This window comes from Ailuropoda melanoleuca, chromosome 8, assembly GCF_002007445.2.
Source record: "Ailuropoda melanoleuca isolate Jingjing chromosome 8, ASM200744v2, whole genome shotgun sequence".
NCBI lineage: Eukaryota > Metazoa > Chordata > Mammalia > Carnivora > Ursidae > Ailuropoda > Ailuropoda melanoleuca.
The window spans coordinates 96,923,459-96,941,889 of NC_048225.1; the positions used below are offsets into that span (position 1 = coordinate 96,923,459).

The 18,431-nt window shown below is 51.7% G+C and overlaps 1 protein-coding gene and 1 long non-coding RNA gene across 2 annotated transcripts in view; one reads left to right on the forward strand and one right to left on the reverse strand.

Moving 5' to 3' along the window:
• Window positions 1–1,710: 1,710 nt before the first annotated feature.
• On the forward strand, window positions 1,711–13,018 carry FCAMR (Fc fragment of IgA and IgM receptor). Its single transcript, XM_019809367.2, is given in 7 exon segments — window positions 1,711–1,814; window positions 4,440–4,500; window positions 5,929–6,072; window positions 9,283–9,621; window positions 10,537–11,293; window positions 11,941–12,059; window positions 12,676–13,018. Coding segments are annotated over 7 exon segments (1,641 nt in total). The 5' UTR covers window positions 1,711–1,775; the 3' UTR covers window positions 12,858–13,018.
• Window positions 13,019–15,041: 2,023 nt separating this feature from the next.
• The window catches only part of LOC117803444, a 28,610-nt gene continuing 25,220 nt past the window's right edge, over window positions 15,042–18,431 (reverse strand). Inside the window, exon 3 of the long non-coding RNA XR_004627316.1 lies at window positions 15,042–15,965. This is a non-coding gene — a long non-coding RNA (uncharacterized LOC117803444). The remainder of the gene's footprint in view (window positions 15,966–18,431) is intronic.

The window sequence follows — 18,431 nt, forward strand, 5'->3', positions numbered from 1 at the left end:
TGCAGCATTTCAAATGCTAAAATGATCAAATGGCACAAAAAAAGAAAGAAAGAAAGGAAAAAAGAAAAAAGAAAGAAGGAAAAAAGAAAGGAGCAGACCACTGAACAGATGAAAACCTTCAAAAGGGACTCTTTTTTGAGGCTTTGATCATTAAAAGACACCTGCCCTCTGTTGCTGTAAGCTGAGCTATTAATATTATCAGCTGACGCTTACTGAGAATTTGCTACATGCAGGAAACTTTAAGTTACATGGATTGTCACACTTAATCCACAAAATAACTTTATGAGGTAGGTGCTATTATCTCATGTTTTCATATGAGGAGAACAAGGAATAAAGCAGTTAAATAATCTGACCCATATCATTTTTCCAGGAAAAGTAGGGCTGGGATATTAACTTGGAAGGAGTCTTAACTCCAAAGTCTACGTGATCACCCACAATGCTGTACTGCTCCCAGAGGAGCTGGGAATGGAGAATGTAGCCAGGCATTAACCCTCTCTACCACCATTCAATTCTGGGGATAAGCAGGGCCACCATGTACAGTTCTTCAGGTTGTGCACTGCTTAAGCATGCCACAGCTGAGGGGATGTCTTCTAACTTATATGAGAGGCTGTAGGTGTTTGTGAAAATCTGGACCTTCTAACCAAGTCCTGGGATAGTGGCACACACCACTGTGCACTCAGAAACTGGCAGACACACAAAAGACCACCTTGTCCCAGCCCCACTGGGACCACCTATGCTATTATTTCTTTTCCTTTCTTATTGCTTTCATTGACACAGTTCCTACCCACAATCTGTCTTCAAACCTGGAAGTGGGAATGTGTAGACAGTATGTGTTACTATCTATGGTTATAGTACAGCAATATATTGACTGCCTTGATTTTTCTAAAGAAGAAGTGCCCTTTCTAATTGGCCCAAGGATGCTACAGTGTCCATCAGGGGCTCTGGTGAGTGTCCTTCACTAGAGTCTGCAGTACCTCCATCCCTCGGGCTCCTTAGTTGTCATTTTGATGTCAGTTTAAAAGCAACGGAGATAGGCATGGCATCTTTTATGAAGAAGAGAACCCACCCGTACCATATTTTCCAAAGCAAAATGGAATATTTTTAAGTATGCTGTTCTCCTGGATGAGCCACATTGTCAGTGCTCTCTTTCCATGGAAATCATCTCATTTCCTATCTTGTGCTTCATCCGGAGCATGAATTAGGGACTACCAGGCATGCAGGTGAACTGAGGTCTGTGACCCAAACTGACTCTCTCTGGGTGCTGAAGGGGCCAGGCCAGCAGAAGACACCAGCTGCCCGGCCAGACTACAGGGGAATTCCTCTCCTGAATTGTCTCGCTTCCCCAGACTGCTGCATCACTCATCCTGAAGGGGCCAGCTAAACTGGGGCATCCTGAAAAATCTGGGGCCCTGGACTGGAGGGGAAATGAGAGATGGAAGAATGTGGATCCTTGACGTCACTGTGACCACCCCTGGAAAAGTTCTGCAGGAGTTAAGTGACAGTGAAGACCACAAGGAACCGGGACCGGCTCCTTCCTAGAACAGGCAGGCAGGGCGCAGGGTGCAGTGGCTTGCCGCCAGTGTGGAGAGCTGAGGGGCCAACTCCATCTTGCCCTTGGAGCTTCTCCTGTGGCTCCAGCTGCTTTCCAGCACACCAGGGCTGCCTTCGCAGTCTCAAGGTTAAAGAAAAGAAGCTAGAAGGTGTTCAAAAACCAGCATCTCAGAAAGAGAGTGAGTAAAGAGAAAAGTCCGGGTGGATTTTATCTCTGGACTGAGATGGCTGGAGAAGCCTCAGCTAAGCCAGGAGAAGGACAGGTGAGACTCGGCTTTCCCCCCAGCGGCTGGGGTCTTGTCCCCCTGGGGGTGGTGGCGGTGGTGGTGATTTGCAGCAGCAACTCTCCGGCGGGCATTCAGGGGCCCTTCCCCGAGCAGGCTGCGCTCACACCCAGGAGGCCAGGGAAGGACCCTGGGGTTCGGCCACAGCATCGCCCTCCTGCCTCCCCATTCTCCTGCTCACCCTGGCTCTCCCTCCCACCAGAGTGCATGATGCCTTTGAGGCCCTGACTCATGTAGAACCAAGAAATGTCAGAAAGAGGAGACTTGGGGGTCACAGGGTCAAAGCTCTGCTCTAGTGAAGACGGGGGTGCATTCGCTCTAGGTCATTCCATCGGCCCCGGGCAAAGCGAAGGCTCCTGAGCCCTGGCTAGGGAATAGAAGGGAAGTGGGCCTTACGGGGGCAATAGGGACTTGGTGAGTCATACGCCAGCCTGCGCTGGAGATGCAGTCGATGCCCTTCCCAGCAGGACAGAGGGACGAGAGCCTGCTGCCCCCGTGGCCCTCAGTCCCTAAAATGCTATGCATTATTACAGAGGCCTGTAGCCCAGGCTGCTGAGCTGGGGCTCCCTATGTCCTGGGGAAAGGTTTTCTGAAGGTCGGGTGGATGGCTTGGAGACCATTTCCTCCAATATTGTCCTTTCAGCTTCCAGTCAAGGCTGGTAACTCCCTGGAGAGCTTTATCTCACACTCTGTGCTTCCTCATTGCCCCTCGGAGGCGAGGTGGCTTTTGCTCCCAAGCCTGGAGATTGCTCCACCAGGGGACTTCAGAGGAACTGGGTGGTGTGGTGCTGAGACTTTGACCTCAACGTGCGCCGTGTCAGCACCTAGTGCGCTAGGAAAACAAGCCCCGAGGAGCCTGGGCTTGGCGGACGTTAATCAAACAACAGATTAGGCACACCTGGCAGAGCCTGCAGGTGACGGCGGGCAGCCAGAAGCTCTGGACGGCGGGGAGGGCCTCGGCTGCCATGCTGGTGCCCAAGGCAGGGGCATCGCTAAGAGGGCACGAAGGAGGCGTGAGGAGCCCAAGGACTCTTCCAACTTCCTCCACTCTTGGGGCGCTACCTGGGTAGAGCGGGCCAAGGTTTTAGGGGAGACAGCCGGGTGGAGCCAAGCTGAGGTGACAGTTTGCAGCTATGGGGCCAATCCATGGATTCGACCTTTCTCCCGTCCTCTACGTTCTCTTCCTTGGTCCTTCCTTTCCTCTCCCTCTTCTTCTTCTCGCCTCCCCCATTCCCCTTTCCTCTCCTTTTGCCTATGTCCCAGCCTGGCCAGTGGCCTTAGTGTGACTTAGTCTAGTTGGGCAAGGGTCAGAGGTGAGGGTCTCCTGCCCCTGGGCCAGACCATTGACTGTCTGCACCTGTTCTCAACATTAGTGAGGTAGGGATTAGAGGGGGAAGGAGACTATGATGGCTCACTTTAGTTTCCCCTCGTTTTCTTCCTTCCTTTCTTTTTCCTTCCTTCCTTTCCTTCTTTCCTTCTTTCTTTCTTTCTTTCTTTCTTTCTTTCTTTCTTTCTTTCTTTCTTTCTTTCTTTCTTTCTTTTTTCTTTCTTTCCTTCCTTCCTTCTTTCTTCCTAAATTTATAGGTCCTAAGGACTGCAGGCAGTAGGTAGATTTAAAGCACAGATTTTTAATCAACCAAGAAGCATCCATGAGAACACTAGGGGGATACAAATGAAGTACAAGGCACGATCTCTGTCTTCATCAGCAGCAGGCAATAAAAGACTACTGAGTGGGGATCAGTGTGGCATCTATTCCGAGAGTGGTCTTGCTTCTGCACCATGCTGCGTTCTGTCCCAGAGCCTGGGGATAGAGAGATGATGCACAACGTCCCACCAGGCCAGCAGGAGAGACCAGAGTAGAGGGACATCAGCATGGACTGGAGAGCAGGGAGGGCTTCCTAGAAATTGTGGAGAAGAAAGAGAATAGGACCCTTGTCCCAACAACTATTTGTCCTGAGAGCTGATTTCTAAGTCCTTGTTACTGCCTGGAGGCACCCCACCAGCAAAACAGAAAGCTTCCTTTGAAGGCATCAGTTCTCTTTCTGCAAGAAAGAAGGGGTGAGGAGGGAAGGGGGAGGGAGCTACTCTGTACCCAGCACACTGCCAGCACTCCTAACACAATCTAGTTTCAGTTGTGCAACAATCCCCTGACGCATGTGCTCATTCCCCCGGGGAGGAAACTGACCCCCCCCCAAAGCCTCACAACCCCCGCCTACGTTTAAACCTCAAGCGTGTCGTCTTTCCAGGACACAAGGTTTCCCCCAGATTCAAAGCTCCGCTCTGGCAAGTGGGTACGGGGGCTGGGATCCTACAGAGGGTGTTCCAACTCTTCTGAACACAGAAACCCCAAGGGTAGGGCCATCTTAGCCTTGGTGGTGGGGACCCGGGCCATACACACATGCTTGGGAGGGGGAGATGGAGTCATGCTTCTCTTAGGGAGGGCAGTCCCCGTCCTGCTTCTGGTGAGATATAGCCCACCCAGCCACAACACTGGGCACACTGAGGGCCTCGAATGAGAAAGGGCTTGCCCCGGGTCTCCCTGCTGCTCACCCCAGCTTCTCACTGCCCCCCCTCAGACCTCTTCAACTACAGTGTTTTTTGCAGGTCGCCAACCAGAGGGCAGGATGGAAAACGCCCATCCTCCTCATGTTGTGCCTATTGCAAGGTGAGTCCCAAGCACGGCTCAGATTCGGAGCTTGCAAAACCAGCCCCGTGCCTTCCAGGCTGCAGAGATTCCTGGCGGGCCGCTCAGCGGCGTTCGGCACTGCCTCGGCACTTTAAGCATACCCTTGGCTTTCTCTCCCGGGATCCCAGGCCATGCAGTGCATCCAGAGAGTGGTCAGGTCTGGGTCCAGGGGGGAATGAGCGAGGCAAGAGCTCACAAGAGAGGGCCAGTGCCTGCTTTGCTCATTTCTAGAATATTCGCTGTTACGATATTCCCAATATCTCTGCTCTCTTCCCTTCAAGTTGATGGCTGCAAGTCGGCTGCATTTGCAGGATGAGGGTTCCAGGGCATGCACGTGCAAGACAGAAGGGGCACTGCTCATGCCCACCCATTACAAAAACACTCAGTGCCAGGCCCAGGACGAGGGGCTTAAAGATGCAGAATGGCCCTCCTCGAAACGTTCAGACTCTACAAATAACTAGGGGAATAAATAAAATTTACACTTCGGCATCTACTGATTTAGTCAACACACATTTAGGGAGGGCCAGCCACGTGCCAGTCACAAGGGACAGGTGGGTGGAGGACAGAGTCCTTGCACCATAGGTGCTGGCAGGCTGGTATGGTGAGGCCGGCCAGTTATAGACCAGGCTCAAATGACGCATGGCCCTGTGTCCGTGCTGTGGAGTCCAGATTTTATTTTGATGGTAACGGGGAACCATTGAGAAATGTGGTGAGTATGTGCCCAGAGTGCCTGGTACCTAGAACCTAGTCCTGAGTAGACCCGGAACAGATAACCATCGAACGAATGAATGAAAATGCTCTGGTAATACCAAAAAAGGATGAATAATTGTGTTTGGCTTATAAACAAATCAGAATTTTAATGAATCAAACGTTCATTTTGAGCGGGACCGCTCTGTCATATAATCACACCATCTCTTTATTTGAGTCTCCCACTAGCCCCTTTTAAAATTTTTCAGTAGAAGCAGGCATCCCCTGACCCCAAGGGAAAACTCAGGCAGGCCCATGATTTTTCTGCTAACATATGAATGTAGGTAAGGGTCCTGACTCAATTCCTTGAATCTCAAATGCTGAATCGGACACTTTCGAGGGTGCCGTAAAATACTCTGGTCAGCACTCCAGTCTTCCTTCAAAGATACGCCCTCATGTCCACCCCAGGCCTGTGGTCAGGAAGGCAGCACCGGGGACAGGGTGGCCCTCTCCTCTGTTCCTCTCTTCCTTCTCCTCTCCATGTCAGCAGCTGGCACTGGGGACCCCAGCAGGGTCCCAGGAGCCAAAGGGAGGCGAGGCAGAAGGCAGGGAACTCTTACTTGATGGGGTGGCAAGGAGTTTAGAGCTGGCTCTTCCTCTTGTGGCTGCATTTGTGAACTTAGAGGGTCCCCTGATGGTCCATCTCCTCCCTTTGCCTAGGTTCTGCTCTGACCCCTTTACACAGAAGACCCCATCTCAGATGCCAGTGGAATGGCCCTCTCCCCTCCGGGCCCCACCTCTTGGCCCAGGAAACACTCACTCCTTTCTCGCCCCTCTGCTGAATGAAGGAGGCAGCCACTTCAGGTGCAACCGCTCTCCCTCTGTCTTGCCCCAGGCTTCCCCTGCTCTCTCACACCGAGTCAGTCTCCAGTCCCTGGGCTCCCTCCATCTGCAGGCCCCCCTCGCTTCTTTCCCGGGGGAAGCCAGAGCCTCAGACAGCTGCAGGGAAATGATGGGGGAATGAGTGCAGGGCCCCCACCTCCACTGAAGTGCTGAGAATCTGCATCAGGGAACCCAGGTGGGCTCCACATTGATTGTAAAATGCCAGCCCTTTCTTTAATTCCCACAGATGACTAATAAAACAGTCCAAATTATATATAACACATACAAAATATATTCCAAATTACATGTAATATAATATATATACACCTTAATTATATATAACTAAGGGCTACTGATCAGTAATTCACCAAATGAGTTCTCAAGGGCAAGTAAAATCTGGTATTAATAAAAGAAAAAATGTTCATGGCAAGAGCTCATTAAGGAATTTTTTTTAAAGATTTTATTTATTTATTTGACAGAGACAGCCAGCGAGAGAGGGAACACAAGGAGGGGGAGTGGGAGAGGAAGAAGCTGGCTCCCAGTGGAGCAGGGACCCGATGTGGGGCTCGATCCCAGGACCCTAGGATCAGGCCCTGAGCCGAAGGCAGACGCTTAACGACTGAGCCACCCAGGTGCCCCTCATTTAGGATTCTTTTTTTTTTTTTAAAGATTTTATTTTATTTATTCGACAGAGATAGAGACAGCCAGCGAGAGAGGGAACACAAGCAGGGGGAGTGGGAGAGGAAAAAGCAGGCTCATAGCAGAAGAGCCTGAAGGGGGCTCGATCCCATAATGCCAAGATCACGCCCTGAGCCGAAGGCAGATGCTTAACCGCTGTGCCACCCAGGCGCCCCCTCATTTAGGATTCTTAATCAGCCTTCTCCCTCGAGGTCAGACTGTCCCATCCGGCTGATTAATGCAGCAGAGATCCTCTCGTATGTGCCACGTGTAGATTGCACGAATTCCTGAGATCCGGGGTATGAACACTTTATCAGGGCACCATCACTGTTGTCCTGAGATGGTCCTTGTTTGTAACCATGAATATTCTTGACTTTTAAGACAAGTGGCCATTTAGCTCTATTAATGGTGGCATAATTGGTGGCATGTCATCTAATTAAACTTATGGTGAGTACTGCTACAGTCCTAGCACCTATGGCCTTGAGTCTTCCTTTGTTAGACCTCAAGACGTATGCAACAGGCAGGCCAGCTTCATGAGCACGTGCTCTGAGCAGTCACAGGGGCCCATACCCTGAAGGTGCTTGGTTTAATGGTCTGCTATTACCATAGTGAACAGGGGTTAGTAACCTCCGAACAAGGGGCTCTGCGTTTTCATTTTGCACTGGGCTTTGCAATTCTGTAGCCAGTTTTGGCAACAGGATATTAAATTTGGATTTAAACTGAAACTTCTTGGGGCATCTGGGTGGCTTAGTCGGCTGACCGTCTGCCTTCTGAGCATCTGCTTCGGCTCAGGTCATGATCTTGGCCTTCTGGGATGGAGCCCCGCATGAAGCTTCCTGCTCTGCGGGAGCCTGCTTCTCCCTCTCCCTCTGCAGCTCCCCCTGCTTGTGTACTCTCTCTCTCTCTGTCAAATAAATAAATAAATAAAATCTTTAAAAACAAACAAGCAAAAAACCCTGAGCCTTCTTGGCTTCAGAGGGTCCTAAAGACATAGAATAAATTGATAGATGCCAGGCACCCACATCCTACAGCAAGATGTTTAAGCTCCTGTCCAGGACTGTGGAGAGAGCCTGGAGAGTGGGTTGTGCCAGCAACAGCCCCCCACGTAGCCATCTGATGAATCATGAGAGGGTAGCCGAGCTCGCTGGAAGAGCTGTTCTGGAGAGAGATGTCACTGTGTTGTGCTCGCCTCCACCTGCCCTGGGGGACAGGAGGGATCACTTCCCCCTCATGTTCAGTCAAGTAAGAGAGGAACTTGTAGAAAGTCACTCACCAAGCTGCCCCATGTCCCAGCTTCTCCTGACAACAGGACCAAAGTGTGCTTCCCGTGACCAAATGTGGGACCTACAGGAAGGACCTGGCCTGGGGACTCCACCACAAAGGCCATCCAGAAAGGACTGTGACCACAAAAAGAAGGGCAGGTGGCGCGATGTCATAGGCATGGTGGTGGTGGAGGAGGCACAAGAGGCCAGCAAGAGAGGCAGTTCTTTCAAGGAAGGAAATGTAGCCAGGGGGCCTGGAAGAGTCTGGGAGGCCAAAGTTCTAGGAAGAGCTCTGGACATCCCTTGTGCCCGGAAAGTATGATGAACAGACCGCAACTCTCCCTCTCACCTTCCCCTCTGCCCCTCCATGTGCACTCCCCGAGGGGTGTGAGCAGCAGTTCTGAATTGAGGAAGGAGTAGAGCAAAGAAACTGGAGTTGCAACCAGTCACCGGACTGGACTGGATATAGAGTTTTCGACCAGACCGGACATTTTCCTATCCAAGTGAGACTATGAAAGTTACTGTACCTGAAATTATGCCTGAGATTTATCAAGGAGCAGAGCCAGTATGGAGAGGCAATGCGAGAACAAGCTTTGTTTCCGCCTGCACCAGGTCAAGTTCATGTCATTTAGTAAACAGGCCGTAGACACGTTGAAGTGTGATTTGCGCCTATTGCCAAAGTAGACGTATTCAGGCTATCGTTCGTCTGTGCTTGGATGGTGGTATGCGGCTGTTTATAGTTCTACATAAAAAGTGCCCGGTGTGAGCATTTTTCAGCCACCTGTCTGGGGGTGGACCCACTAAGTGGACCAGGATTCTTGTGTTTGGGGCGCCCTTCCCTCTCTGGGGAAAGCACATTCATCTGTCCTCACCTACTTACCATCTCTCTTGCGTATTCCATCAAACCACCCATAGCCCTTCCGTCAGACGTTGACCCAGGCTCTGGACGCGCTTGTATGGGAACATCTGGCACGTGATAGGCAGTAGTTAAATAGTTGGTAAGAGTATTCCTGCATTTCTGTCTCTCACATGGAGCCTTAGATAGAGCTCCCCTCCATATTTGGGGTACTCCTGACCCAGTGGGCTAAGTTCCAACATATCCGTATTGATTCTTCTTGACTTCACTTTCATGGAGGCATTTTTCAACCTGTTCCCTAATTCTGGCAGAGTTTGGAGCTTGTAACTCCCCAAACAGTGACTATACCCAAAGGTCCTTCTCCTTTGACTCTTCTCCCCCCTCCTCTGCCTGTAGCTGCAAATGCACTGAAGGGCCCGAGGCTGGTGTCAGGGGAAACTGGGGGAGCTGTCACCATCCAGTGCCATTACACCCCCTTGTCCATCAACAAGCACGTGAGGAAGTACTGGTGCCGCCTAAGCCCTGTGACGTGGATCTGCCACACCATCGTGTCCACCACCAACTACACTCACCTTGGCTACCGTGGCCGCGTGGCCCTGGCAGACTTCCCGCGGAGAGGTTTGTTTGTGGTGCGGCTGTCCCAGCTGTCCCCGGATGACGGGGGGCGCTATCGCTGTGGCATCGGAAACAGAAACAACATGTTCTTCTTCAGCATGAATCTGACCGTCGCTGCAGGTACGGGCTGAAGGTCGGTGGGTCAAGTTTGGTGAAGTGAATGCTGGGAAGGAGAAGGTGCTGGAACAGAGTGACAGGTCCAAGAGAACTTTAAGCCTGAGGCGGGGGGAGGGGTGGCGAGGAAAAGCTGGAGTAAAGCAAGGACTTTAGGAAGTAGGAGGCTTGCATTTCGGAAAGAAATTACCTTCAGAAGGAAGGTGGATATTCGGAAAAACTGCCTAAATGAATGCATGCAAGCTGTCCCACCCACATTCCCCAAATTTTGTTCTGTGTATGTTTGGAGAGGACTCCAAGAAGGGAGTGAATTGAAAAATGTGGCCACTTCAGCTCATGACATCTCTTTGTTCAGAGAAGCAGAGCAGGTAAGATACACAGGACAGAAGAGGCTCTTCCTGAGACCCAGCCCCTCAGCAGACATCTGACAGCTACCAGGCCCATGTTCTGCGTGGCGGGTTCCAGAGATGTGACCTGGAGTTGGGCACTCAGAGTCCACAGAAGGGTGCTCAGGCAGTGGCCAGCCAGGCAAGGTGGCGTGTCAGGGAGCGGTCAGAGCCTGGCGTTGCATTTGTCTGGTTAGATGTTGCTCTAGCCATCTGCTGGGACCTCCTGCTCTGTCTGAGGGGCAGTATGTGCTGGGCTGTGGAAAAGGGGCCAGCCGCGGAGGGCAGGACGGCCCAGTAGAGAGTATGTGGGCATAAAACGAGGAGAAAGGACTGTGGAATGTCAATACTTGCAACAGGCTAGAAAATACACCTGATTTTCACTAATTTTTATTTTATCCAACGTATTGACCAAAGACTGTGTTGCTTAGTGAGGTCGCATTCCTGGGAGCAAGCACCTTGAGTCTGGCATCCTTTGCTAAATCCTGTAGGCACCGGGGGAGCCTTCCCATGTGGTCTTCCTCTCCATTCACAGATACTTCCAGCAACATCCCCATGCCCACTCCAGCTGCCGGTGAGCTCGTCATGGGATCCTTTGGAACAGTATCACAAGCAGCCAACAGACAGACCTCAAGAACCACCCAGACTATAGAAAGACAGGGGACAGGGTGGGATAGAGTTGCTCTGACTCCAGGAACCAACGAAACAACAGTGTCAGCTGAGGGAGGGCAGACCCCAGGAACAACTGAGGCAGTCGCTCAAGTGACGAGCAGCCAGGTAGAGGGTTCTGTCTGGGCAACAGTCCCCATTCCAGAGAGTCCAGCTTCAACAACTGGAGGCGAGTCCAATACGACAGCAGGTGTTTGGGTGTGGGACACCAGAGGCTCAGCAGCGAATAGGGTTAGGCCCAGCGAGGAAGGAAGGGAGACAACTACAGAGGCCGATGGGCTACCAGAAGACACAGAGAGAGTCAGAACAGCTCCGGATGTCACTGGGAAGTTCAGAGGGACCAGTAGGCCATCAACTCTGGTCTCAGAAAAATGGGTGCTGGAAATCCTGCAAGAAGCGACCACTGTTTCTAAGCCCCAAGTCCTGAGCTCCACTGAAGGAACTACCCCAGCTGCAAGTGTGTGGACCCTGAGGCAGACCAGCATAGAGACGGCGTCTGAGGAGGGAGCCACCAAAGGGGACCTAGACATGCCTGCTGGAGACAGCGATCCCCAAGCCACACCAGGCCAGGCCCCAGCTGCTGGATCTATGAGGCCCTTGGGCAAGGGGTCCTCCATGATGAGGTAAACTTCCAGACCTGTTTTGGCCGGGGCTCCATATCTGCCCCACTCTGGGCACATTCCCCCATGGGCTGACCTCTGTACCCCACTCATCTACTCATTTCTCTCTTTGTGACCCCAGGACAGCAAAGGGCAAGGACCATAAAAATCACAGATCCTCCCTTGTTCAAGGGTCCTTGCTAAGAAACCCTGAGTATTTTCATGTAGTATTCAAGTAAAAATCTAAACATTAAGAAAACAGAAATATTAAAGTGGAACCTTTGGGACTTTTTTTAAAAGATGAGGAACAAAAGCTCTAGGGAGGGGAGGTACTTACTGAAGCCACAAGGAAAAACTGTGGCAGAGCCAAATGCCCAGGGTAGATTCCTGGACCTACTCAGTCCTCTTTCCCACTGTGGCACACAGTGGGGCCACACACGGGCCCTGCAGTAGGGACCAGGATTCGGGGCGTGGGAACCTGAAGACAGGGGTTCTGGTCCCAGCTCTGCTACTAACCCGCTGTGGGAATGAAGGCAGCCGATTTCCCTCACATCAGCTTCTCACCTGTAGAGTGAGGGGCGAGGGCCAAATGCCCTTCAGCCTCCTGTCCAGCTCCAACCCTCCCTCCCCTGTGCTCTTTCCCTCCTCCTCACTGGCTGCTTCCACTCCAGCGCTTTTCCAGGAGAGAAGAACATCTCTTGGATCCTGATTCCCGTCTCTACGGTGCTGTGCCCCCTTACACTTGCGGCTCTTGGCCTATTGCAAAAGAAGCTCCGGACCAAGAAGATGAGTGAGTTGAGTTGAAGTCCCCCCAAGGCTGGGGAGGGAGTGTTTGTTCCGATCTGACACCCTCAGGACTAGGTGGGGTCAGAGTTGGTGCCAGGACCTCTGGATAGAGAAATGCTACTCTAGTCTGAGCCGTGTAATCGCTCCTGGCCTTGGTTTATCAATGAAATGGGAGAATCATCTCTGTACTTAGGCCTCAGTGACATCCCAGAGCTGAAGGAGAAGCCCTTGAGAGGATGGCGAGATGCTAACTGTAGGCGTGTGAACCACGTGAGCAATCCCAGCCTTGGATTGCAGGAGTGCTGGGACCAGAGGTGGGAGCAAACTACGCTTGTGCCCTCTACATGGCCCGGCTGAAAGCCTCTTCTCCTAAAATGAGTGCCCTGTGGTGGTTAGCTCTGATGAAGAGAGGGTGAGATTTGTGGGAGCAGGTGGAAGAGGCTAAGATGATCACACCCAGGACCCCAAAAGCCTGGCCCAATCTGTTTCAGTCGAAGGGCTCCATGGCAATTCTTCTGTGACAGGAAGTTCCCAACGTCTTGTGGGGGTTGAGGGTTGGGATTCTCAGGGAATCAAATTCAGTTCCCGGTCCCTTCACAACATGCTCTGTGTCTGTGCAGCTCAGGAGACAGAAAGGACGGCAGAGGTCACCTTGATTCAGATGACATATTTCCTAGAACCGAGCCACCCACCAGACCAGCTGGCCCACGTGGGAAGGAGTATGCTCCAGGATGACCGTCCTCCCCAGGCCAGTCTGACTGTCCCGGAGACATGCCCTGGACCCCAAGGAATGGAAGCATAAGCCGCTCAGTCACCATGGAAAGAGAAGCAGGACCAAAACACCATAACTTCAGCCTTTTCTCATCCTTCCTCCACCTGTATGAAGAGGAGCTAATGGAGTGGGGCTCCATCTGGGGAAGCAGAGGCCGGCCATCCTTGGGCCCAGGAAGGTTAAGCATTTCCCACAGCCACAGGTGATGCATGACTCAAAGAAGGCTTCAAGAAAGGATTGATTGAACCCTGATGGAGGTCACCTAGGAAAGTGTGGAATTGCCCTTCCTGGGGGTAGGAAACTATAAGAGGCTTCCAATTACTATAACTTCTTAGCCATCGTGCTTAGCCCTTGCTGCCCCCTTTCCTGAAATCTGTTAGCACTCAGCTTGCTGCACACATTTAATCATAATCACATATACAAGGCTTGCCTTCTCAAGTATATTCTAAGCTCCTTTAGGGCAGTAATCATGTTGGATCCACCTCACTAAGTTCCCAGAAAACTTCCAACTCAGTGGGGTCCTCAATAAATATTAAAAGGCTGCCTGGAGGGCATGGGCTCAGTGGCCTCTGAGATGCTCTGAGTCACCTTCATTTGGGAGTTCCCCTGGTTGACTCCACCGGCAGGTGCTTTCTCCATAGAAACCAAAAAGAACAACCCCCATTCCTCAAATTATCCCCCCCATTTGAGCCTATACTTGTTATGCCGTAGACCTTTTGACCCAGGCAAGATTTTCCGGGATTTTCCTAAACTTGTGGATGAGGGGGGTATTTTTCAGTAGATTCTCACCTTCTTCATAAAGCTCCCGTTGTTCAACTGCTTATAAATCCTTGATATCAAGGACTGTTGATGAAGCTGGGAAATGGTCATTTTAAGGGGAGGGCAGTGTTAACAGAGAAGGTGGCCAGAGGGAATTTTATGTGGATTCTGCTTTATAAACACTTCATTCCATGCCTATCGGGGAACTTTCACTCCACCCTTGGTCCCACTGTCTTTTCAGGGGTCACATCTGCTCTTTTGTTTTGCCAAATCTATTCACCAGCTGTCTGAACTTCATGTTTGGGCAAAGCAGCATTTGAGCAATGGGAGAGAAAGAAAGGAAAGACTTCGATATCAAGTTGAGAATTATCGGGTCGACATTTCCAGAAGGATCAGCCTTGGGTCCTCTGTTGTCAGAAACACTAGAAACCCTCCAGCTGGTGCTAGGGCACAGACAGTGTTCCCAGAAAATCACGGAGATTTAGTCTTCAAAGTTGGTGAGGGAGACCCCATTGTTTTGGATACGTAGTGAAGTTGAATGTATCTAGCCAAATGGAATCATAGACTTTCAGAGCTAATAGATCCTTAGAGTCTAGGGTGAAGTAACTGAGGCCCTGTGGGGAGAAGTAATTTGGTTAAGCCCAGTTATTAATAGAGTAAGGATCAGAAAAGGGAACTCTTAACCTTGATCTAGTGCTTTCTCCACTCCGCCATTGCTGAACAATGTATCAAATCAAAACTAATAAAAAAAATCAACGACACCGCAGCCATCTTGCTCCAGACCATTTTCGTGAACATCACCTCAGTGACTGGCCTGAAAAGCCTGTAAGAGAGATAGAGGAGCTAGGACAACCACATTACCCCCTCAACCAATGAGGAAGCGGGCCCGGGGGTGGATGTCACACCACCAAGGTCACTTGGCCCATAAGAGCAGGGTCAGGCCGAGGACTGTCAGTACAGGATCATTCCACCCACGTAGTGTTTACCGGGGGTGTCCACAGAATGCGAGCTTCTCAAGATTGTTAAGAGGTGTTCTAAGGGGAAGAAAAAATTTCGGTAGATCAAACAAGTTTGGGAAATGCTGGTTAAACAATAAACGGGTTCTTAAGCGTACGATATTTTGGAACCTTTAATACACGAAGGTTCCCTGTGACTAGCTCTGGGGTGTGGGGACTCTATGAGTGTTTCCCCAGCATTTTGGACTGTGGCGTCTTGGTGAAGCAATCTCACTGGACTGGGTGGCTCTTTGTCTGGGAAAGCTGGTACCACTACAGCAGGGGGCTGCAAACCTGTTCTGTCAAAGGCCTGACAGTAAATGTTTTAGACTTTGTAGGACACGTAGCCTCTGTCACAACTATACAGCCCTGCCGTTGTAGCACCAAAGCGACCAAGGACAATACGTAAACGAATGATGCTGGCTGTGAGCCAACACAATTTTATTTACAGAAGCAGGCGTTAGCTGGATCTGGCTCTAGAGCTGTGATTTGCCAATCCCTGAGCTAAGCCATGAAAGCATACAAGACTGTCCTGTTCCCACTCTGATGTCAAGGATTGGACCCCACTCTTCCTCATAAACTTCCCTGCCTCCCCCTGCCTCCCCCAACTACCCCTCTCAGGGACCTCTCCTTCCTCGGAACTCCTGTAACACTTTCTGCTTGGGGTTCAGCAGGAAGGATGCCCAGCCTGATGACCCCATCTTGGGGAAAAAAGGGACCAGCCTGGCAAGGGTGTTGGCCAAGTGGCTGGAGTCAGGGGTGACATCGGAAGTAGAGCCGGCTGCCACATCAGGGTGCGTTAGGGGAAGCTGACGTCTGCCAGGGGGAGGGGCCAGTACAAGTTCAAAGGGTCAGAGCAGAGTCAAGATTAGAGTCTCGGGGCCTATAATTTGGAGTTGGGCAGAGATAAGATCTGAGGGAAGGTCTGGAAGGAAATGGGGCAGCCCCAAGTCTTTACAGCTCCCTCCTTTATGGGCTAACCGATGCCCAGAGTAGGGCGGGAGTCAAACAGACAAAGTAGGCCAACTCCATCACTTGGGATGATCAGGGATTGGTTTTTTTGTCTTCCATCCCCAGCTAGCATGGTAGTCACATTCCTGAGACGAGGGGCAGGGGAAACAACCATCGCTAGGCTGGAATCGGGGAAGTCTCCGTGGAGACTGTGAATCCAAGATGCAGGGAGCCCTGGCTTTCCCATGACCGAGCAGGTCCTCCCCGTGAGGGCGCAGCTCTTGATACGGCTGCTCCTCGCTGCAGTATCTCTACGCAGCAGGCGCTGCCCGCGGTCTTCACACTGCATTGGATGCAACCGTTCTGTAAGGCAGACCGGAGAATTCTCGCTTCCCAGACACAGAAGCCGAGGTCCGAGAAACGCAGTAGACTCCTAGGGAAAGGGCAAGCAGAGACTTGAACATGAAGCCGTGTACCTCCGTGGTTAAACCCTTACCAGTGCCCCACGCTGCCTTCCTCCGCACTTGGGCTTATGCCCTGGCGTCCGATCAGGTCCTTCTTTGTTTTCCTCTGTTAGGCCCATGCGCAGAAGCTTTTATAATCATTTCCAGTAATTTGTTTTCTTTGGTCACCTAGTGGGCTGATTCCTAACCTGGCTAAGTGAAGTAGAAAAGGTTCACGGAGAGCTAAAAATTTAAGTCTCACCCCCAGGTCCCTACTGGCATTAGCGAGCTCAGATCTTTTATTCTGTCCATCTCAGGTAACCCAGGGCAAATGCTTGACACCCCCACCCCCGGCAACTTGTGATTGTTCTCCACTAAGAGCTGGGGGTTCTGCTCCTCTCCTCCAGCAGCCAGTGCAGTCTGGGAAATATGGAATCAGCTTCAACACAGCTTCAGTCAGACAAAAGGGAAGGTGTTTCCACGGAACGATCTGTCATGCTCTTAAGCCAGGAGACAGGAATTGTGTGGTTATTTCCCACGGGTACAGATACTCCAGGGCTAAGAGCTTGACGAATGTTGAGTGGAGATGGACAGTCTACACAAAAGCCAACGGACCCTCTGGCAGGGTCCAGCACCGCCAAGCTCTCCACTTCCCGTGAAGGGACGCCACTTGGCTCGCGGGCACTGCCCCCACCCCCACCCCTGGGCCAGCCTGCTCCCTTCACTCTCAGCAGAAGGACGAATTGTCACCCCCCGGCCTGCTCCCCAAGGGGTCAGCGGAAACCCAGAAGGGCAGCAGGGAGGCAAGGGAGGACACTATGCCACACTTCCGGAGGCACGTAGAAATCATCCACACTGGGGCACTAGGCCAATAAGCCACTATTTGTCCCTTGATCCCATTCTGTTGAAGACGCACATTCCCTCGTTAGCATCCGGAGTCTTCTCTGTTCTGCCTTTTCCAACCTCTGGCCGAGTTCCCAGCCTTTGCTTATTTGCTGACTTGGTCTAGATCTACCAGTTCTGCTCTGAGCGTAGAAGGTCAAAGAAGGGCCACTTCTTTCCCTAACGTTACAAATTCCTGACTCCCCTGAGGATCTTAGCTAAGAGGAGGAGAGCCAGGACTACCACGACCAAAGGCGTTTTCCACGTTGCCCCGCAAGTGCCGATGTTGCACTTGGGACAAGTTCAGGAAAAGGGCATCAGGGAGTTCTGCTTCCATAGAGCCTGGGATGGTAAAGGGCAGACCGGTTAATGAATATAACTGGCCTAACTCTTTCATTTTGCCAGCGCACAACTCCACCTGTGTTGTGCAGACAACTAAAAATTAATGACAGTTTACATCACCCGAAAAAAAGCAGATTGTACACCATTGCACAGATGGGAATGTTGAGGCTCAGAGCGGCATGGGCTGCATTGGATCACAGAGGATATTGTTCCAGTGGCCATCTGACAGACAAACCGTGGGCTGAAGTCCAGGCCCAGACCAGGAACAAGGAAACGGCACGTCTGCAGAAGGACCCCAGTGGCTTATGAGAGGGGCTGGGCCCTGTTACCTGACACCCTGCCTATTGACTTTGGATGTCCACTCTAAAAATCTTCCTCCTTCCGCTCCTCCCTGGCCAGGTATGGAGGTAGGAGAGGGCAAGAGAGCAGTTTGGTAACCTCAGAAAAGGCTAGTTCGTTTGTTCCTGCCTCTAAAAGTCTCTGGGGCTCTGGGATTGGCCCTGGGGCAATTGAGAGAACCTTTGGACCAAGGCCAATTTTCCAGTCCAGCTTCACTACTCCTTGCTCTTCACAAAAGCTCCTTGGGGCTAGACACCGCCAGTCTTGGGGGGCTCCCCCCGAAGTCTCTGCCATCACTGCTTCGCCTCCCAAATGACAAACGAACCCCCCCACCCCAGTAGCCCCCGAGGAAGTGTTGTTTTCACTCCCTGATTGGGAGTGAGCAGAACTAGGAAAACAGGTGGGGGGTGGGACGTGTGGGCAAAGACACAGGTCATCAAGGAGAAGGAGGTGGCTTGGTGAGTTCATGTGGAAGGAAGAAGAGCCCTCAGGCTCTGGTAAGCTGCCCTCCCCGACACTCTCCAGTGACCAGAACCACCTTCTTCCCCACCCTCCACGCATCCACCACCCAGCTGGTCATCCCCCGGCTTCTCCCTCGTTCAGGTTGTTCTTGACATCAACGTGATACTGCCAGTCCCAGTCCCAGGTGTCAGGCTCCCAGCTCCTTAAGAAGGGCCTGGGGAGCCTCTACGAAATCACTCAATAGCCAGGCAAATACAGAGTATTTATAGCTAATTCTCCCCCCTCCTACTCTGTAACAGGAAGGCTCACCTGGGAAAAGGCTCAGGCCTCTGATCATACGTCTGGGCTCAGGAACTCCCCAAAAGCCTACCCGAGCTCAGCCAACTAGACGGTTGTAGTGCCCACTTTCACGGTGGGATTCCAGGCAGTGG